At 39.5% G+C, this 22,570-nt stretch overlaps 1 protein-coding gene across 2 annotated transcripts in view; it reads left to right on the top strand.

Annotated features, from left to right (window-relative positions):
• MED14 (mediator complex subunit 14) overlaps nt 1-20,948 on the top strand; it is a 65,112-nt gene extending 44,164 nt beyond the window's left edge. The window contains exons 20-31 of one of the 2 annotated variants that reach the window (XM_041740841.1): nt 378-530; nt 849-1,118; nt 4,398-4,538; nt 6,346-6,457; nt 9,062-9,193; nt 10,995-11,177; nt 12,017-12,252; nt 14,251-14,430; nt 15,008-15,115; nt 16,959-17,084; nt 17,550-17,742; nt 20,332-20,948. In XM_041740841.1, the coding sequence (XP_041596775.1) occupies nt 378-530; nt 849-1,118; nt 4,398-4,538; nt 6,346-6,457; nt 9,062-9,193; nt 10,995-11,177; nt 12,017-12,252; nt 14,251-14,430; nt 15,008-15,115; nt 16,959-17,084; nt 17,550-17,742; nt 20,332-20,405 (1,908 nt within the window). In that variant the 3' untranslated portion in view covers nt 20,406-20,948. The remainder of the gene's footprint in view (nt 1-377; nt 531-848; nt 1,119-4,397; nt 4,539-6,345; nt 6,458-9,061; nt 9,194-10,994; nt 11,178-12,016; nt 12,253-14,250; nt 14,431-15,007; nt 15,116-16,958; nt 17,085-17,549; nt 17,743-20,331) is intronic. The other variant, XM_041740842.1, reaches the window with a different exon arrangement.
• Nucleotides 20,949-22,570: the final 1,622 nt, after the last annotated feature.

Raw genomic sequence — 22,570 nt, 5'->3', positions numbered from 1 at the left:
TGTGTTAGAAATGACTTCCTTTCCCTTTATGACAGCACTCACCTAGAGGGTGACTTTTCTTCAGTCCTACAGAAAAAAGGAAAAGTAAGAACCACCAGTGATAATTTTCAAACAAAGCTTAATCCAGATTTGGTCTTTTAACACCTCCTCTTTCTGTTTTACTTAGTGGGGGTGGGCTAATATGCACCTACTCCGGGAATGTAATTGTCCATAGTAACAGTACTTCTGGAGTTTATAGAACCCAGTCTTATGACTGGCTTTCCAAAAAGACCTCATGTAGATCTTTGGCATTCTGCCTTACTGTTTAAACATTGTTTTTTCTTTACTTGAATCTGTTACTTTCTCAGTTTCTGAAACCTGTAATTTCTTTGATTTAGATTAGCATCCAGTGGAATTCCATACATCAGAAATTTCACATTTCTTTGGGAACTGTTGGCCCAAACTCAGGTTGCAGTAACTGTCACAATACCATTCTCCATCAGCTTCAAGAAATGTTCAACAAAACCCCAAATGTGGTTCAGTTATTACAGGTAATTAAGCTTATTATCTATGTAAACATAAGCCTCTGTCAGTGTTAGTGTACCATGTAAAACTCTAAAAATCATGTGGGCTTAACTTGTCTTCATTGACAAGGGTGCATATTTTTATCTTTTATATCTTGCATTCTTGGGGAATTTTCTTTGATTCAAAGAGGATGCAGCAGTGTACATTGCATTCTCTTCAAGGGAAAGTCATATGGGTTGTGCCAGGAAGACCTAGGCTCATTCATGACCATTAGACATGGAAGATTCTGAGGCTTCAGCATTTGTGCAGAAACTTGCTACCCTCACTGTGTGTGTTCCTTTTAGGTACTCTTTGATACTCAGGCTCCGTTAAATGCCATCAACAAACTCCCCACCGTGCCGATGTTGGGCTTGACCCAGAGAACCAACACTGCTTACCAGTGCTTCTCCATCCTGCCCCAATCGTCCACCCACATTAGACTGGCCTTCAGGAACATGTACTGCATTGATATTTACTGCCGGAGCCGAGGAGTGGTGGCGATACGAGATGGTGCCTATAGTCTTTTTGATAATAGCAAGTTAGTGGAAGGTTTTTATCCTGCACCCGGACTAAAGGTAACCGACTTTAATATTATAGCACGAGTAAACATAAATATCTCTAAATTCTTTTAAGGGGAAAATAATGGGGCAAAGAACAAATTCCTGTTTTATACAGCTGTGTTAGTTTATCACCTCTGCAGCGTCCTTCCAAAGGAGCGAGAAGTTCTAAAGTGCTGTGCCTACGTGCATGAGATGATAAAATCTCCTCTCCTTGTAATGAATAAGGTGGAAGGAAGATACTGAAGAGAGTCCTGTTTGCTAGTTGGAACTTTAAGGAACTTCAACAATGTCTTTCTCATTGATTATTGAGAAAGTTTGATTCATCAGTTCAACCATGAGATTTTTTTAAAATGTAGGGTCCTGGGCCACAATCCCTGCAGATTCTTGTATAATAGCTCAGTTGTTTAGAGTCAGATAGTTACAAAGACTTGTTTGGAAAATTAGTTGCTTGCAGCCCACTCTTGCCATTTTCCTGCTCTGTTTTCAGCTCTTATATGGTGATTCTCTTGGTATTTACATCCCTGTTTCTAAATAACATGCTTACATTGCTATTTGTGGACTTCTTAATCGAGGGCATTATCACATCCTTGCAGTGGAAGATGATGGTTTAATTCTTAATTCTTAATGCCTCTTCAGGCAGCTCCCATTACACCTTCTTTCTTTCCTCCTATCCTTACAGTATGGTTATGCAGCAATTTCAGTTAGATGATTGTTCAGTATTCTCATTATAAATATGTAAACACTATCTGCCAAGCTTAGTATGATTACTTTTTCTTGTTCAACATTTTATTTTCCTGGGAATTATTAATTTACTAGTTTGCCTAGCTTTCTCTATACTTAATCACTAACTCAGCCTTAAAGTCTCTCCCATAGATATAACTCTCGCTTCAGTGTGTTTACATATCAGAAATCTCACTGGTTTCATCTTGAAGAAATCTCTTCTACAGTCCTCTGACCTCCATTCTGGAATGGCAGTGCTCCAGACTCTTTGCACAGTTTTGATTTAGGAATCTGTAGGAGGATGGTGAAGAGGGAGAGTCCTTGACCTCTCTCTTGTGTTGCATGCCCTGTGGCATGGACCATGGGTCTTTTTCTTGGTTTAACTCCGTTGTTTTGGTAGAATAGCTTCTGCGCGGTTTCCTCAATAGGGTACGTGGGAAGTTAATTTGAGATCTTGTGTGCCTAAAAATATCTTTAGTTTACCCTCATCTAATTGAGAGAATGGCTAGGTGTAGAATTTGAGATTCCAATAATTTTCTGTAAGAACTTTGAAGACATTGCTCCATTGTCTTCTTATTTCCATTATAACAATTGAGGTATTTAATCTCCAGTTCTTGGACCTTATGTAACTAAGCAGAGTCTTTCACTCTGTAAACTTAAATCCTTTTGCTCTGGGGATTTCCTTGTATTATTTCTTGATTCTTCTTTGTTCTCTCTGTTAGCTCATTCTGGTACCACTACTATTCTGATGTTTGGTATCCTGGACTTACCCTCTGATTTTTCTTATGTTTTCTGTTTTTATCTCTTTGTTTCTGAGAGATTTCCTTGTTTTTTCCTTTTCATCTTTTTTTTTATTTTATTTTTTTGCCATCTTTTAAAAAACTTCCAGGAGCTCGCTTTTGTTCCTAATGTTCATTCAGTGTTCATTTTATGACATCTTTGTTGTATATGGCTATCTTAACTTTTCTTACCTCTTTTCTTCCTCCAGAATCTCCATTTTATCCACTTTGCTTTTTGTTTGTTTGTTTGTTTTAATCTCTCATATTAGTGATGCTTAACTTGCAGCTCTTAGTAGAAGGTGAGACTTGCTGACTATGGTCTTCACTTTAGGATGGTCTGCTTTGGCCATTTCCTTGGGTAACTATCAGTGTCAGTAGATTGAAGTCTTTTTGTTGGGCTGGTGAGGAGGAGTATTCAAGTCTCTGCATAGATGGTGTGCATCTGGCCCCCAATTTTTGGCAAGTCAAATAAGAGAAGGAAACTACTATTTTCAACATTCAGTATGTAAACTTTAATCTTCTTTTTTTTTTTTTAAAGTAATCTCTACACCCAACGTGGGGCTCGAGCTCACAACCCCGAGATCAAGAGTCGCATGCTCTTCTGACTGAACCAGCCAGGTGCCCCATAATCTTCATTTTTAATACGGCATTCCTTTCCATCGATGCTAGAGTCCCCCTAGTAAAAGACCCTCCACCAGAGTGGTAGAAGTCAACCTCACACAGTGAGAGTGACAGAGGCTCTGGGAGGCTTTCATTGTCTCTTAAAGAGACTTCCAGCCAGTCCTATTTTTAGTCCCACTTTCATCCCCACTTCCAGAGGTGTCTACTGCTGCCAGTTCCTACGTGTCTTGAGGATCTGGACGGAAATAGCTTTGCTTCTTGGCTTTCCCCCCTGCCAGCTTTAGGATACAACTTCCTCACATTGGATAGTTCACTTACCACTCAGCCATCTGCTCTGCAGCCTCCAGAATTCATTGCTATTTTTTTTCTTCTCCCATTCTTTCTGTATTTGTAACTTATTGCTTAAAAAAAATTTTTTAAGGAGTTTCAGTGGGGTATTGGGAAAAGATAAAATGGTGCGTTGTGACTCCATCATCTTTTATTAGAAATCAAGCGATGTACTTTTAAAAGCTTTTGAGTGATCCTGACAAGCTTTTGATCTATGTTTTTGAAGATGGGGAAGGTGGAGAGTATTAAAAGGAAGAAAATGCTTGAAACACAAACCCTCATAGCCTTGCTTAATTTTTGATGACATATCCCATAAAACAAGATTGTCCCACTCTTGGTGGTTCAAAATTTCAGTCATGTCAGATAAAAAAAGAGGAAAGATGGCTTAGTTCCTATATTCAGTTCTCCTGTCATATTTTCTAGCTTAGAAAGTGAGGACTCTCACCAAATAGGAAATTTCCCAAGTCACTTAAGTTACTTAAATGGCCAACATACAACTTTTTTTTTCCCCCCTGCATTTCTGGTTCAGAAGTTACTAAGAAAATACTTCGACCTAGTATGAGGAGGTACCAGGGTATACTTCTTCAACTTTGTTACTTGCACAATACTTTTTACTTGACAGGATTTTTAACTTAGATGTTGTTTCTGTTGTGGTTAACCAGTTTCCTCAGTTTCCCCCCTTCAAAATTATCAATGTCTTCCAGGTTGTCCTCATAATAGTGGCTGTGTATCCAACTTCTGTTTTAGTGATGGGCATAGTATATTTCTTTCTGTTAAAATAGTCTGAATGATTAAAAATACTAAAGTTAAATAAAATAATCTGAATTCTACTTGTTTATATCCATAGACATTCCTGAATATGTTTGTTGACAGCAATCAGGATGCTCGAAGAAGGTCTGTAAATGAGGACGATAATCCCCCTTCTCCCATTGGAGGAGATATGATGGATTCTTTAATCTCACAGCTTCAACCACCACCCCAACAGCAGGTAATGTCTCACTGAAATTCCAAATAGCTTCACATTCACATAACTTAATGGGTTCTTAAGGTGTCAGGGCTTCTTTTTTGAAAGGCAAGGAGGTCCTTGGTGGGCCCAAGATCTCCAGAAAGTCCATACGAAAAAATAATAACATAGGGAGAGGAGGCTTCTAGTGATGGCAGCTGAACAGTACCAGAAGTAGCACTAATCTCAGATTCGTGCACTTAAAATGATGTAAGGTGATTAGCCATGTGATCATAAAAGACGATATCCAAATGGCCAGTAAGCACAGAAAGGGTGTTCTATATCGTTTGGCATCACAGAAATACAACTTAAAACCACAGTGAGAGGGCAGCCCCAGTGGCCCAGCGGTTTAGCGCCGCCTTCAGCCTGGGGTGTGATCCTGGAGACCCGGGATTGAGTCCCACGTCAGGCTCCCTGCATGGAGCCTGCTTCTCCCTCTGCCTGTGTCTCTGCCTCTGTGTGTGTGTGTGTGTGTCTGTCATGAATAAATAAATAAAATCTTAAAAAAAAAAAACCACAGTGAGATAATATTCCATACCCACAAAAATGGCTTTAAGGAGAAAATTGATAATTCTTGCCAGCATTTGGTATTAGCAAGTGAAACTCCTTTACTGCTGGAGGGTGCATAAAGTGGTCTAACAACCTTTCAGCGGTATTCCAGAGCACTAAATCTGAACATTAGGCACAGCTTTGACTTAAAAATTCTACTCTTAGGTATATGTGCTACAGAAATGCATCAAGAAACACAAGAATATTAATAGCAAACATATTTATCTAAAAAGTACAAACTACCCAAATATCAAGCAACAGAATGAGTGAATAAACTGGGTCCATTCGTACACTAGAGTACTTACAAAAATGGAGAAAAAGAAAGAATACAAAAATGAGAAAACAAACTCTTGCTACATGTAACAACATGGTGAATCTTGCTGACCTAATGTTGAACAAAAGAAACCAGACGCTAATAACTATACATTTAGTATTTATATGAAATACGACAACAGACAAAATTAAGCTTGAGTGACAGCAGTCAGAATAGTGCTTACCTTTGGGGAGGTGATAAAGACTTGGAAGGCATATGAGGGAGGCCTCCGGGGGACTAGTGGTATTGTTCAATGTCTTGATCTCTGTGGCTGTGGCATTTGTAAAAATTGATCAGACTGGACATTTTCTAAGATTTGTGTTCTTTACTATATGTGATTTGTACCTTAAACAAGAAACTAGGAAGGATTATGTTGTCCTAGGTTTTTCGTGACTGGAGATGAAGGTAAGGGTGAGGAGAGGTCAGGTTGAACTACCATATTTGATTGCCTGTAAAACCCCACCAAGTGTAAGATGCACTACTTTTTATAAACTGCCAGAAACAAAGCTGCCAGTGAAACCATGCTGTGCCATGAATTGCAAGATACAAAGATACACCCTGACTTCAGAGATAGTAAAGGGCATGGGGGTGGTGCTCAGGATCTTATAATCAGTGAAATGGTAGATAAATGATAGAGAAAAATCAGTGATCTGGTAGATAAAATAAGCAAAAAAACCATCTTGAGGTATATAAGCAATGGTAATATAAGGTCAGGAATGAGGTTTTTGCTGTTTAAAATATTTTGAAAGTCGGAGTTTTTAAAAACTTGTGTTATTGATGTATAATTTACACATTTCCGTATCTCATGTTTCCTGTTTCATAACCACAGAAATGTGTAAAGGTTAACACCAGCCGAATGCTATGTGCTGTCTGTACTATATACTATATGCAGGTGGCTTTTTAACCAATGTTTACTTTTTTTCTCTGCAGCCATTTCCCAAGCAACCGGGATCATCAGGTGCTTATCCCCTTACTTCACCCCCTACATCTTACCACAGCACAGTTAATCAGTCTCCTTCTATGATGCACACACAGTCTCCAGGTAAGATACTACTTCCTCTCCTGTCATGTTCAACTTTGACATCCAGAACAGATATGGACACACACACACACACACACACACACACGCACCACACATGTAGCCTAGACCTTCAGAGACCACTCCTTATCTGTGGCTAGGTATCTCCTATTCATTCCTTATGGCAGGGTTGTGAAAGCTGTGTTCATGATTCGGGAGCACTTGAAAAGGTTTGAATTAAGTGGAGGTATTGTCACCCAGAGCCAGGCTTGAAGCCAGCTCGGAGAAGCGCTGGTCACAACACAATCTGTGGCAGAGGCCAGCAAACCAAGGTCCATGGGCCAAGTCCTGCCCACCGACTGTTTTTGTAGTTTCGTGGGAATCCAGCCACACCCCTTAATGCAGTAGTGGGGGCTGCTTTCCTTCTAAACGATCCCTTACAGAACAAGTTTCCTAAGCTGGTTATATATGAAAGGTGCCCTGCCTGTCAGGCCAGTGCACAACCTGCTTGTCCAAACAAAATGGCTCTGTTGGCAGCCCCATGAAGTGCACTATAAAATTGCTTGAGGATACCTAATTTTTACTTTTAACCAAACAATTCTTTGGTATCACTTAAGCTCTTGCCCTGGGCCAGATGCTCCATGGTGCTGGGGATTTAGCAGTCAGCAAGATACCAGTCCTACTCTTAAAGCTTAAGTCTAGCAAGAAAGATGGGTATCAGATTTGTTGGGTAGATGACCCCTTACCTGCTCATCAGAGATGACGGAACCACAGATGGAAGATTTGGAAGTTACTTCATTTCACTGAAGGTCATTGAAGGCTGAGTTGAGTGGGTGAGCTCTTGCCCCTGTGGAGTACGGGGAGCTGCTTCTCAGATGTAGGAGCCTGAGAAGTAGCTGCTAGAGAGCAAGGAGCAAAACAGGAGATGTGGGCATAGAACCCAAGGCGTATGTGTTTCTAGGATACGAGAGAGGTTTTATGTAAAGGAAGCAGAAGTAATTATTTTGGAATAATTATAGTAGCAGACAGGTATACAGTGCTTGCTATGTGCTAAGCCGTATGTATGAGCACTTTATCCATTGAATCTCCACAGCAAAACCCACAGCTGAATATCTAAATATGACGCTTAAAGGTTAATCAAGTTGATGGACATACTTAACTGCTTGTAAGGCACTCCATTAGGCACAGAACGTAGAAAATAAATTCTCTTAGGTAGTAGTAAGAATTTGAAATGTGTAGATACTGAGGAAAGTGATGGTAATGTAGTTTCTCTGTGTAACATTTATTCGCGGTTTGAGGAGCATAGGTCCCCCTTTCCTGATCCTCGGTTGAAACTAGTCCTGTGGCTAAATCCCATCTTTAAGCTCATTGCTCTCAGTTTTTTAATATCTGCCATCTAGGCCTCCACCCTGAGCTCGAGTCCTATGTTTTCTAGCTGTCTAGTCAGCATGTCCTTGTGTAGACAATGGCTGAGACTTAACTCCTCTAACACTTCCCACCCACCTACCCCCCAGTCTGTCCCCCCTCCTCCACCTCATCTCCATAAATGGCAGCCTCTTCCTGCCTGCAGCCTGGCCAGAGCTGTTAGAGTCTTGCTGGACTCCTCTTTCTCTCATACCCACTTGAGTCAGCCCCAGACACTGCCTGCTCTGTACTGAGAATTTATCCAGATTCTAACCCTCAGCCTCTACCCTCAACCGAGCCATTAACTAGCCTTCATTTGGATTATTACTGTTCCCTGTAACTGGTTTACCTGCCCCTGCCCTGTAGTCTCTTTTTTACACAATGACTATAGAGTGATCCTTCTAGAACAGAAGGTAGTTTATGACTCCTTTGCTCCAAACTGCAGTGGTTTCCCATCTCATTCAGGGTAAACCCTGAGTCCTTGGAGTGGCCTACACGTCCCTGTGTGATCTGGGGAACCCGACCACCACCCTCTGTCCTCATCTCCCATTTCCCCATGGCTCCCACAGATCCAGCCATACCGGCCCCTCTACCTGTTATTTTTACTGCTGCCTTTGGGGCCTTTGCACTCTTTTTTTTGCCTGGAATATCTTACCCCCTGGGTATCTGCCCACCTTACCCTTCACTTACCCATGTGACCCCTTAGAGTGGTCTTGTGTTGCTTTACAGAAAGAACAGCACCCACCTCCACCATTACATGATACTGCGCCCTTTCCTTGCCCTGGTTTTCTCCATAGCACTTACCACTACCTGATACACATTTGTTGTCTTTCTCGTTCTACTAGAATAGAAGTTCCACGAGGGCAGTAATTTTTGTCTCTTGGCAACTGCTACATCCCCAGTGCCTACAGCAATGCTTGGCATGAAATGAACGTTCATGCCCACTTGCTGAAAGAGTGAATGAGTGAATAAAAAAGTACACTGGGTTTTGTTTTGTTTTGTTTTGTTTTTAAGCTCAGTCAATAGAAGAGCTAGAATTTGGGCCCCATGGAATTGATCTCTCTCTTTTTCAGTAACAAAATCATTCCAGATTTTCTTTGTGCTATTTAAGGGAGCTTTACTGCTTATTTCTTTAATCTGTAGAGAGAGTCTTAACTTGAGGTCCTTGGCCAGGACATATTATGTGTCCTGCGAAGATCATCTATAATTATTTTCCTTTATTAGGAAATCTGCATGCTGCCAGCTCCCCCAGTGGGGCTTTGAGAGCCCCTTCACCAGCGTCATTTGTTCCAACTCCTCCCCCATCCTCGCATGGAATCTCAATAGGACCAGGGGCCAGTTTTGCTAGTCCACATGGTGAGTCCATACGTGGAAATCGCGATTAGCATAAGAATTTGACGTGAAAGTAGTTTTTTGTTAAGTTATTTTCTTATTGCAACCTTAGCACATTGTTTGTTGGGGAAATCACAAAAGAAAATGAATTTGTCCTGATCCCACCATGTAGAGATCTACCAGTTCGTCCATCTACTTTGGACTCCCCCCCTCCCCCACTCTGCCTTGCACTTCCCATCACGCACCCCATGCTTGCCTGCCTGCTCGCTTCTCTGCTGCTCTCCACCTGTCTGCTTGTCTATCCGTTCAAATACCCTACCCCCCACAATTGGGACTGTACCATATGTATTGTTTTGAGACTTGAATTTTTTAACTTTCTAACTAAAAAATTCTATTTTGAATTGGTTCGTAAAAAATAGAAGAGGTAGCCAGTGAAGTGTTTCTGTGCCACCAACCACCTAGTTCCTCTTCCTAGAGGCATTCAGTGTTCTTAATTTCTCATGTGTTCTTGCAGAGATGATGTATGTATAGACAAGCAGATACTGTAAGTGTTCTCTGCCCTTTCACACACGTGACAGCATACTTCAGTGCCTTACTTTTTTCATCTATTTTTCCTGAATGCTGTGCCAAATCACAACATAAAGAACTTGCTCAGTTTTTACAGCTGTGTAGCATCTGTGATTTTACTCTCTAGTATTAATATTGTAGGAACATTTCTGTCAGTAAAAACTCTACATCATCATACTAGATGGCTTCATAGTATTCCTTTGTCTTGACATACCATAATTTAATTGCCCTCTTTATTATATGTTTAGAATGTTTCCATTTTTTTTTACAACTAAAAATGGTATCCTCTCTGCTCACATGATTATTCCCTTAGGTAAGTTCCTAGATGTGGAATTGCTGCCTCAAAGGGTTTGAGAAATTCTAAAGCTTTTGAAACACATTGCAAATTGCTCACCTGAAAGGCTATACCAATTTCCTTTAGCATCAAACAAGGATGTCTATTTTCCTTAATCATTGCCAACACAGGGTATTATGACTTTCAGAAATCTTTGTCATTTGATTGGTGAAACACGGTATCTTATTGGTTAAGATGTGCATTTCTTGATTATTAATTATGTTAAACCTTTTTTCTTTCACACGTCTTTGGTATTTCTTATTTTATCCCTGCTTCTATGTTCTTGTGTGTTTTCTTACCAATTTGTAAGACTTCTAAGTTAGGATCATTTACTCTGTGATATATGGTAAAAGTATTTTCTCAGTTTGTCATTTGGTTACAGAGGCATATAAGTAATATGTTAAAGGTGTCTACAGGATGAAATTTAAATATCAAATTGTTCAGTAATTTGCTGCTTTCAAAACTTGATTCTTGGTTCGTTTCTTAGAAAGAAAAGGGAAAAATTTCCCTCTCCTCAGCCTTGAATAGAATGAAAAAACAATTTGTCAGGGTTACTTGAAAAATACAAGATTTCTGGCCCTTAAATGAGCTTTGAGATTTTTTTCCTTGACATTTTCAAAGATGTTTGCAAATAGGTTTTGAAAGTAGTAGGTTGTTGCATAGTATAAAGTAGATGGTTACATGTTGCACATGTTGAAGCTTGTGTGAAGGTAAATTTTATCCTTTCTAATGTTGTATCATGTATAAAAGTACATAAACTACACAAAATAGAGATTCAGATGTGCCATGTTAAGCATCATACTTCGGTGAAATAGCGAAAGAAAAAATGATCACCTTGTAAAGGGTCGAGCATTTCAGCACTGCCAAGTACTTTTCAGTTGTTAAAATACAGGTTTTGAAGACCATCTGTTTACTTGTTTACAGGAACCCTAGACCCTAGTTCTCCATACACTATGGTGTCACCAAGCGGACGAGCTGGGAACTGGCCAGGGTCTCCTCAAGTGTCTGGCCCCTCACCAGCAACACGCATGCCTGGAATGTCACCAGCCAATCCATCACTACATTCTCCAGTTCCAGATGCTTCTCATTCCCCTCGAGCTGGAACAAGTGAGCATCACCATCACTTTAGTGTTCATTTTAGCCTAACCTCCAAATGACCTATTTTTTTCTCATCCTCACATTGGAAAGTTGTGACCTACTTATTAAATGGGGATACTTCATAACTTAAACTTTTAGCCCTTTAGTAAATTGGTTAACAATAGTTAATTTGCATAGTCAAGCAAAATGTAAGAAAGGGAAATGTCTCCAGAAATCTTTTGAGGTGAGTCCCAGTGCCTCTGTTATGCCTACTAACTTAGCTGCAAAACTAGACCTTGAAAGGACACCTAAAGTTAACTGACAAGGTTGTATAAATTAACACAGGAGAAAATTGCAGACATAATGTTAGTTTTCTAGGCTCTGCTTTGCTACTCACGTGTCTGTGGTCAGCTCCCACATGGGCTGGGGCCTGGCTGGTCTAAAATGGCCCCAGCCGGCATGGCTTCCTTTGCTCCATGTGGTCTCATACTTGATCACAGCCTTGTTCATTTGGTGGCTGGATGGGGTTTCAAGAACATGAGCGAAATCCTAGTTTGTAGTTGGCATCACATCATTTCCACTGCATCCTTTCAGTCACAGTAAGTCACAAGGCCAGCCCAGATTCTGGGTCAAGAAATAGACTCTGCCCCTCAAAGGGCTTGCTATAAAGTCACTTTGCAAGGGACCTAGCTACAGGGAGAATAACTGGCCATTTTGCTGACAGGAAGCTAACATGATTGTTACACCACAAGGAGTAACGAAAACAGTATGGATTGCTTTAGAATATCAAAGATTTATAATAAAAGCAAAACAGAACAATGGAACCGTGTGTTTTTGTAAATGAAATGACATGTTTTCCTTCCCAAAAGGTTCCCAAACTTTGCCAACAAACATGCCTCCACCTCGTAAACTACCTCAGCGCTCCTGGGCAGCCTCCATACCTACCATCCTCACACATAGTGCCTTGAACATTTTACTGCTGCCCTCTCCAACACCAGGCCTTGTACCTGGCCTGGCAGGTAGTTACCTTTGTTCTCCGCTTGAGAGATTCCTTGGATCGGTCATCATGAGACGGCACCTTCAAAGAATCATTCAACAAGAAACGGTATGGGTACTAGTGAACTCCTTGGTGGTGATTGTTGGAGGTGGGTGCTACGTTGCCCCACAGAGTGACATCTGAACTAAGATGATGTTCCCTCACTTCTGTTAGCTTGTTGAAACTGCTTTCCACCCTGCTCTAGCATTAAAAATGGACTCCACTTTTTTCTTTTTCATTCTTCTGTTAACATGCTCCTGCATTTTATAGTTTGCTGTGCTATGGCTGACATTAGGGATCCGTAGATAGGTCCCATGGGGTCCCCATAGTGCCACTGGACGGATGGACCCTAGATCAGCCTTTGCAGAGAGTAGCATACAAGCAACTATTGGCCTTGGAATCTCTTGCAGGCAGGCTGACTTTGAATCAGATTCTCCATTGAAATCAACTTATTTATGATCACAAGCTTGAAAGCTCCTTTTTAGATACATGAACAACTGAACTGATTAAGAAAAAGACTTGTAAAAAAAAAAAAAAAAGAAAAAGAAAAAGACTTGTGTCCTATGGTGATACCCTCAGGAGATAGTGCAGAGTTGTTACTACCAGTTCTGGAGTCCCAACTGTCTGGGTTTGTACTCAGGCCATGCTACCTGCTAGTACAACCTTAGGCTAGTACAACCTTTACTTTTCAATAATGGTAGATAATAGTATTTATATAACTCCTAGCAATTGTGGTAGTTGGAGGTATTTCACATAAAGCCCTTAACGTAATATCTTGGTATCGCTCAGTATATATTAGTTATGTATAACTCTTGATATATGTATGTGTTAATGAGGTAGAATGGTGAATGTTTAAAATACCCACTCCATGGATGGCACCAAGCTATTTTGCAACCTTTATATACAGATTTGAAAATTACAGAGGTTTTAACATAAGTTAAATAGTTAGCATTTTAAAAAATGATTATTATGAGACCTGTGGTCTATCCTCACTCTGCCACTTAAGAGCCATGGAAACTTTCAGCTCTTTTTGAACCTCATTTTGCTCATCTGCATAATCAACATGTTACACTAGAGCAGAGGTCAGTAAACTACTGGCCCAGGGAGCAAGTCCTACCCACCACCTGTTTTTAGTAAAGTTTTAGTAGAACATAGTGGCACCCATTGACTTACTTATTGTTGATGGTAGCTTTCAACTATGATGGAATCATTGAGTAATTGAGACAAACCATGTAGCCTAAAATATTTATTCACTATTACTTTACAGAAAAATTTGCCAGCTGCTGGGCCAATATAAGGTCCCAGTCCAGATCCAACATTTTATAATGGTATTCTTTATTCTTCTACTGTGCCATTAAAAAAAAAATTCTCGTGGAAAATTTTATACATAAAAGTTGAGAGTATAATAGTATAAGAGTATGAACTTCTATGTTCTTATCACCTACCCTCAACAGTGAACCCCTGTCAATAGTTTTCTCTATAGCTTCTTCCAGATGGTTTGACAGCAAATCTCAGACGTCGTTTCATCCATAAAGACCATTTCTTTATCATCAGATAGCTAGTTGGTGTCCAGATTACCCAAGTTGTTACAGTTTTTACAGTCTACAGTAGAACCCAAACAAGTCTTTAAGTCCCTTTTAAACTGTAGGCTCCCTCTCCATCTCTTCTTACACATTTTATTTGTTGAAGAAACCATATCCTTTGTCTTCTCGAGTTTCTCAGTCTGGATTTTGCTGATTGTCTCCCTTTGGAATTCCTGAACATGTTCTTTTGACCTTCACATTTCTGTATTGGTCCACCCTGCGGATCTAACTACCAAATTCCAGCTCAAGTTTGTTGTTGTTTCATGAGGATATTCCATAGATTTTGTTCTATTCTTCCATTGAGAGACCCCTAATGTGTGGTTCCTTTGGGATGTTAGCAATTGATGGTGCTCAGTGCCTAGATATTTTTGTTTGGGAACAGTTATCAGCTGAGTTGTTTTCCCTTTGAAACAGTTCTCTCAGCAACATTTTCATTTTCTCTTTGTCTTACATTTTAACTCCGTGCATCCTTCATGTTTTGCAGCTGCAGCTGATAAATTCCAATGAACCTGGAGTGATCATGTTTAAAACTGATGCGCTGAAATGCAGAGTAGCCCTTAGTCCCAAAACCAATCAAACACTTCAGCTAAAAGTGACACCTGAAAATGCAGGACAGTGGAAACCCGATGAACTTCAAGTTTTGGAGAAATTCTTTGAAACAAGAGTATGTGTTTCTTAATGCATAGTTTTAATACAGCCATACCTTGTTTTATTGCACTTTGCTTTCTTGTGCTTCATAGATACTGAATGTTTTTTACAAATTGAAAGTTTGTGGCAGTCCTGCATGGAGCCAGTGTGTCAGGGCCATTTTCCCAACAGCATTTGCTCACTTCCTTCCTGTCTCTTTGTCACATTTTGGTACTTCTCGCAATATTTCAAACTCTCCCATTATTTCTTATGGTGATCAATGATTGTGACTCACTGAAAGCTCAAGTGATAGCATTTTTTAGCAATGAAGTATTTTTTTTTTTTTTAGCAATGAAGTATTTTTTAAGATAGGTTCTTTTTTTTTTTTTTAAGACATAACACCATTGCACACTTTATAGACTACAGTATGGTATAAACGTAACTTTTATATGTACTGGGGAACCAGAAAACTCATTCGACTTGCTTTATTGCAATACTTGCTTTACTGCGGTGGTCTGGAATTAAACTCACATCTCCAAAGTATGCTTGTACAATCGACAAAAGGGAAGAGTCAAAGTAGAATGCAGAGTAACTTGCTTTATTCATCCTTATAGGTTGCAGGACCGCCATTTAAAGCCAACACTTTAATAGCCTTCACCAAGCTGTTAGGAGCTCCTACACACATCCTCAGGGACTGTGTGCATATTATGAAGCTAGAGCTGGTAAGTTACAGAGAAATGCATACTTTGTATACCAAGGTCTGTCTGGAGGTTGGAGTGGGTGGGAGCAGTATTTATTGGTTTCCACCTATTTATATGTACTTCTGTTTTTCTCCTACTTTTCTTAATTTTTAAGATTTCTATTTATCTTTGAATAGGTAACACAGCCCTCTTTTAATTTTTGAATTTAGATCAAGATGTGATACGGGGGAAATTTCCCACATATCCCTGTCTAGCTGTCTAGTCTCCCTCCCTACAGACAACCCAAGTTACCAGTGGCTTACCTCTTAAAACAAATATATTTAATTCACTCTTCCTGCTCTCGGATACTGAAATGATGCTCCCGTGGCTTCTTTTAATACTGTTGTAGATTCATTTTATAAATTACTTATTTAGGTTTTTGATCCATTTAAAATATACTTTGTTGTCAAATGTGAGGTATGGATCTAGCTTTTTCAGATGCCCCAAATTGCCCTAATATCATTTGTTTAAAAATTTCTTCTCTGGAGGAGATTAATCCCTCTTCTTTCCTGTGAAAATATACAGTTATATAAATGGAATTCAGGTGACAGCTGATTATATTTTTCCAAGCTTACAGGACTTTCAAATGTTTCTAGTATTGTTTTGGGTAATTCCAAATACCTTACTCCTTTTTCCAGTTGGTGTTTTACTGTTAGTATCAGGACAGGAATGTTCCTTTGCTAATAGTCAACATTTGGCTTCTGCTCTGGTAGCCTATAGGAAACATTATTTGTATCAAAAAGATACCCATTTGAGTTTTTGAAGGAATAGGTATTCATGTGGCTGAAAAGAAAAAAAAAAAAGTACCAGTAGGGGCGACTGGGTGGTTCAGCCGGTTAAATGGCCAGCCCTTGATTTTTTTTTTTTATTATTATTTATTTATGATAGTCATACAGAGAGAGAGAGAGGCAGAGACAAGGCAGAGACATAAGCAGGCTCCAGGCACCGGGAGCCTGATGTGGGATTCGATCCAGGGTCCCCAGGATCGCGCCCTGGGCCAAAGGCAGGCGCCAAACCGCCGTGCCACCCAGGGATCCCCAGCCCTTGATTTTGATCTCAGGGTCCTGGAATGGAGCCCTTAGTCCAGTTCTGCATTCAGCGGGGAGTCTACTTCAGGATTCTCTCTCTCTCTCCCTCTACCCTCCTCCCAGCTTGCGTGCGTGCGCACGCACACACACACTCTAAAATAAATAAATCTTTAAAAAACAAAACAAAAAACACCAGAGAATACAGTTTAAAATTATTAACACAATTTGACAAGTATGTTTTAGAGAAGGAGTTGGGAATGAGCCTAGGAAGTCTGGGCTGGCTACAGTTAAGAAGGGCTTTGAATGCCAGGTCTAGGTCCTGGCAGGGGAAGGGAAGGGAACAAACACCATGTGTTACTGCATGTCACTAAACATTTGTGAGGTCAATTAGAACTGTGCTCTAGGACATTCTTCTGGCAGTGGTAGATGGAGTAGCTGGGAAGGGAAGCCACTGGAAGGGACCATTAGGGGTCACAAGAGAAGTCACAAATCCTGGAGCTTGGTGGCATCCATGAAAATAGAGCGGTGGGAACAGATGTCCGAGATACCAAGGAAGCAGAATCCATTGGCCTTGGGAATTAACGGAGTGGGAGAAAAGGAAGGAAACATGTCACCTCGGTCTGGAGTTGACTTTTCATGTAGTAACATCATGTATGCATTTTCTTTGAAATAATGCAGGCTATAATCTTTATGTTCTGTACATAATGGAGTATAAAATAAAATTCTGACCTTTCAGACTCCTCTACTAGGATGTAATTTTAAATGTTCACATGACTTTATCATGATTTCAAAAACAGTTTCCTGACCAGGCAACACAACTAAAATGGAACGTCCAGTTTTGCCTGACGATCCCTCCCAGTGCGCCTCCAATTGCACCCCCTGGGACACCTGCTGTGGTGCTGAAATCCAAAATGCTATTTTTTGTAAGTACACCCAGCACATGTGTGAGACAGTGTGTGTGTGTGTGTGTGTGTGTGTGTGTGTGTGTGTGTGTGTGTGCGTGCGCGCACGCGCGCGCATGCATGTGCTGTCGCATGTACAGAGCCCCCAAGGAAAAAGCCATGTGAGGATAATAGGACAACTTTTAAATTACTGCAGAGTTAACTGTCACTGCCAAACACAGGCTCAGATCCTCAATTGTCAGTGTAGACATGATGTACTCCCCGTCCCTTCAGTAATAACAGAAATGTATTGAACTCTAGGCAATTGTGTGGCACACTTGGATCTTAACCATAATACTCAGTTGTCACTTTTGTCATCTTTAGTTTTCTTTTGCCTGAGGTATCTTAATCTGATAGAGTAAATAATAGCACCTTTGATAAATTTAGGCAAATGTTTTATTTTCTTACTACGTTTTTATTCTCTTTGTATGTGTTGTGTGTCTTCAGCTTCAGCTAACTCAGAAAACATCGGTCCCTCCCCAAGAACCTGTTAGTATTATAGTTCCGATCATTTATGACATGGCTTCAGGTACAACCCAACAGGCAGACATTCCCAGACAGCAGAACTCTTCTGTTGCTGCTCCCATGATGGTCAGCAACATTCTGAAGAGGTTTGCAGAGATGAACCCACCACGACAAGGTACATGACCAGTAGATGATATTTTATTGCATATATGTTATAAAAGTTTTTTTGAGAGATTCCTCCTCCTCCCCTCTGCTCCCTCCTTACCTGCCTCATCCCCAATTCTAGTAATAGAGCACTGATTGCTGTGGCCCTCTTAATGTCTGCCTGTCGCTTTCTTCTTTTCTCACTGGTTCTTCATTTTTGTCCATGTCTCTGCTGCCTGGACCTCATTTTTGTTAGTGATTTCACTATCAGGACTGACCCAGTTGCTAATGCCAGAAGCTTGTATTTATAGCACACATTGCCACAGAGCCCTAGGTTAGGATGATAGACTTTTTCATGGCTGTGAATTCCTGCCCTCCCATTGATACCTGCCACTCTGTATGTCACCAGTTGAAATGCATGTTGGTTTCTCATATTTCATGGTTCAATCATGAATAGAATATTATCATTCAAAGTTCTGTATCTTCTAAATGTTTTGTGAAGAATAAAAGCTGATACAAATGGCATCACTGCTTTTTTGGGCTTCTTATATAAGTGTCAGGCGGGTGCAAGTGAACCTTTTCACCAAGTGCACAATGAAGCTCTCAAACAACATTTTCAAGGAACCCTGAATGTTTCTGGCAGGTAAACAAGGTCCCTTCCATACTGTGGTAGCCTACACGTAACAGCACGATTCCCAGCAGTGCTAACTGGTCAAAAAACCTAAAGTTCAGCAAGGAGAACTTTTCTTCCATTTTGCCTGTTGCTATTTTTAAGGAAATTAAATTTGAATTAAAATTTGCTTATTTCTGATATTAAGGAAGTCCTCTGTAGCTTTCTGTTTAGAATTGCATGACAACAGAGTTGTGTTTATAAATGAGGGAAAGTTGTTCTCTGAAACATTATTTAGGTACCACAGTGTTAAAACTTTACCAGAAACAGGAATCATGGGAGAAATTACACTTTCAGCTATTTATTTCTCCATATTGTATATACATAGGCAAGTTTTCACTCACATAGAGTTTACAAGGATTGCACTGGGCAGTAGAGAAGAGTATGCTTCTTTTGTTGTGATACTTCTTCCACTTCTTACAATTTTCTGCTTCCATCCTTTGACTTATCTCTTCTTTCAGCTAAAAATAGGTCCTTAAGAATCAAAGTTCAAAGCTGAAGAATTTTCAGAGTAGCAGTTCGGTAGAACTTTGATGATAAGGCCATTCCTTCACAAGCAGATGATTATCATTATTATGTCTTGTGGAATTTACAATTAAAAGAATGTGTTGATCCTCTTGGGATCAAATAAGTTTTTCTACGTATCAATAATGAAAATGTGTTTTTAAAAAGGAAAAAGGATGTAACTTTTCCTTTTATTTGAGAAATTATTGGGATGCTTTAGGAATGTTTTTTTTCTTTTCTTTTTTCAGTCTATTTTGTATCTACCTTAGACTGGGCAAGACTGGGGTTTCTTTTTTTTTTTTTTCTGTACCAGTTGGAGGGAAGCTTGCAGTAACTTGCACAGGGTTACTGCACACCCCACCCTTTGCCAAAAGGCCATTATTCAGTTGAGGCCTCCAATTCTCTCACTTGCAGCCACTGTAGCATTACGCCATGCACCAGGAAAGGGTTTATATTGCTTTTGGTTTATATTCTTTACAGCTGGTTTGGGTTTATTATATTTAAGTATGTGTAATGTTCACAAGAAGAGGCAGGGTCTTTGGTTTCTTTGAGCAAAGGGGACATTGAAAGGATGAGTTATTAGCCTCCCCCATTACCTCCCCCCCCCCCCGCACCTGCCCCAAACAAGTCTTGTTTTTGAATTGTCGTTGTGCCATACTTCAGCCTCCCTCTCCCGCAACCCATCACTTCCTCCCCTCCCAGTGAAGTGCTTTTAAGAAAAATTACTTTTCTTTTTATTAATTGATATTAATGTTGAACTCCAGAAGTTGATCTTTTCCTTTAAATTTGAGAAAACTCCAGTATATGTCATAGAAGTGCACTGTCCAATATAACTGTCATTAGCCACGTGTGGCTATTTAAATTCAAGCTAGTTAAAATTAACTAAAATTTTTAAATTGAATTCCTTAGTCACACAAGCTATTACAGGTACTCAGGAGCCACAGTGCACATATAGAATATTTCCATCAGCACAAAAAGTTCTATTGCACAGTGCGGTCACAGACATTTTTATCCAGCCTTTAAAGCAACATTAGAAGGACATCATTGATGTTGTAACTGATGCATAAATCTAAACTAGATATTTTCATTAGATTCAAATGCACAAACAGTCAGTAGCCTTGAAACCCAAATTTAAAGGTTTATCCAATGCTCCATTGTTTCTACAGAGAAACTTGAGGCCTATCTTCTTAAATCCAAACCCAACTGGAACTTACCCAGAATTTCCCCGTGAGAAGAAAAACAAATAAAACCTGAATCAAGTATCATTTGATACTTAGCAACAAAGCTTAATAATTCCCTATAACCTGTGCAGTTAAAATTTAGACTTTTATTTTGACCCTTGAAGTTCTTGCTGATTTTAGATTTAATTATCCCTACCCCCACCGGTGTGTTGACATCATCTTTCCTGTATTGCGAATAGCTAATGACCATTTTTCTCTGTTGCAGGTGAATGCACAATATTTGCAGCTGTTCGTGATTTAATGGCTAATCTTACACTGCCCCCTGGTGGGCGTCCATAGACACTATTGTTTTTAAACCAGGAAGGCTGACAAATGAGACAAAACAGAAAAAAAAAAAAAAAAATCTGAATTTAGCCTTCAGTTTAAAAAAGGACTTTTTTGACTTTAAGAGCTAAAATATTCTAAACTGGCAAAAATTTTCAGGGTGCACTTCTTTCATCAAAAAGACCATCAATCTTTTGTATAGTGAACTTGTATAGTGTGTTTAAATGGGACACATTTCAAACTAGGTAAAACATTGGTGTCCGCTTGCCAGTAATAGATTTAATATTCTGTTTTATACTATAAAGTTATGGAAATGCCAAACTTGTTTATTTAATTGTTTTCTTATGTTTTGGGTGTAATAGTCCTTTTTTTTGGTTTTTGTTTTGTTTTTTAAGGCAGGTCTGTCATTTTTGAATACTGTAAAACTGTGATAAACTTTATATTGAAGCTGTATTTTAATATGCCCGCTTTGAGTCCTTACATGAAAATGTTCTGGGAGTTGTTATAAACACATCCCAAAGAAGCAATATTTAATAAAACTAGGTTAAAAAAACAAAACAAAACAGTGACACTCACTTGTGTGTATATCAGCTTTATAGACTTCTCCTGGCCTCCTTTATCTTTCAGCTGGTGGGGCCAATAATTAATTTCTAATGATACATGTCTGAAATTTGACCAGAAACCTCTACTTCTTTGTTTCAAGTTTATTTTCTTCAGCTATTCCTAACTTGACTGATGGTGAATATTTAGCACCGTAGTTGTCTTTCAGTGTAGGATTTGGGTAAAAAAGAAGGAACCAGTCTTTGAGAAGAGACAGTGAATAGTTCATATTGATCAAGGATCCCAAATACTACAATCATTCTCATCTGTTGAAGATATGGAAACTTTTCTGTTAGGCAAATATAGTTTATAGGTTACTTCTGCATACAGCATTAATTAGGAAACCTAGAACTTGAATGCTCCACCCTTGCATTAAATTTCTGTGACATTTTCTTTATCTTGCTTAACTTCTGCCTCCCTTTCCTTCCCCACCATGCTTGGGGTTGTTCTAAACAATCCCAACTTAATTCATTATCAACAAAACAGTAAAATGTTTTGCTTGGAAGAAACCTGGTACAGCGCCCTCACTTTGAAGAAGCCAACTTCAGTGCCGTCCAGGGTGAAGTGAAGTTTCTGGTGCTGACCCATCTCAGCCGAGTTTCTTTTGGAGCACTGTGCTGTCTCTCCCAGTCAGGGACTTTTTTAAGCTTTAAAGAATGTGATCAGAAGCAAAAGTCTTCTGGTGACCTAATATTATTTGGGACCGTTTTTTATATGATAATACTATACAGAGTTATCTGGTCACTGGAATATTGGCTCTCCAGTGAATTTTAGATGCTCTAATTCCACTTTAAGATGATTTGAACTTCTGGTAACTATCAACTACCAAATTCTAGTTTCAGACATCTCACTGCAGCTGTAGCATATCTGTTCTCAACTTTGCTTGATTCTCTAATCACTTCTGGTCAGAGTCGAGGCCTTCTCTGCCATTCTTCAGTGTCTTATTTCTACCTTTATCCCCTGCTTCTTACCCAGCTCTGCCGCTGTTCAGGAGCAGGTGACTGGACTTTATCCTTCTTTTAACTTATCTTTTATCCTTCGTTTTTCTGTTCTCCTTACAACGGGAATCACATCAGTTTGGCAATCTCTAACGTGTCTTTATCAAGGATCAGCCCTTTTCTGTTGGTAGCTGAGTCCTTTCTTTCATGTAGAAATCCTACGTGTATATACAAGAAATGTATTTTTATCTGCAGGATGATATTGTCTCAAATTTTATGAAGGAGTAAACTTTTCAGATATTCTCCCTTTTAAGTGTGGTTTTGAAACATTAATTGTATTTTTTAAACATGATGCATTCAGCGGACACTTTTTTCTGATTATAACTCCTCTGAATGCCTCGTGCAAATCAAAAGGTAGGATTCAGCGAGCAGAATTTGCTTTCATTGCTTAAGAAGGATAAACCCATGAATACAAATTTTGATATTATGCTTGGTACTTGGAATTGGTATACACTTTATTAAAGCTTGAAAACACTAGAATTCAAATCTTAGGTTTCAGGATAAACCATGTCTTTTGCCTCTTTTTGTTACCCAGGTTCAATCAAAGGGACGGGATGCCCATAGTGATTTTCTCTGATGGGT

The sequence above is a fragment of the Vulpes lagopus genome, chromosome X (assembly GCF_018345385.1).
Source record: "Vulpes lagopus strain Blue_001 chromosome X, ASM1834538v1, whole genome shotgun sequence".
Classification (NCBI taxonomy): Eukaryota; Metazoa; Chordata; class Mammalia; order Carnivora; family Canidae; genus Vulpes; species Vulpes lagopus.
Note: the sequence above shows the minus strand (reverse complement) of the source record. Positions and strands in the feature narration are given on the sequence as shown.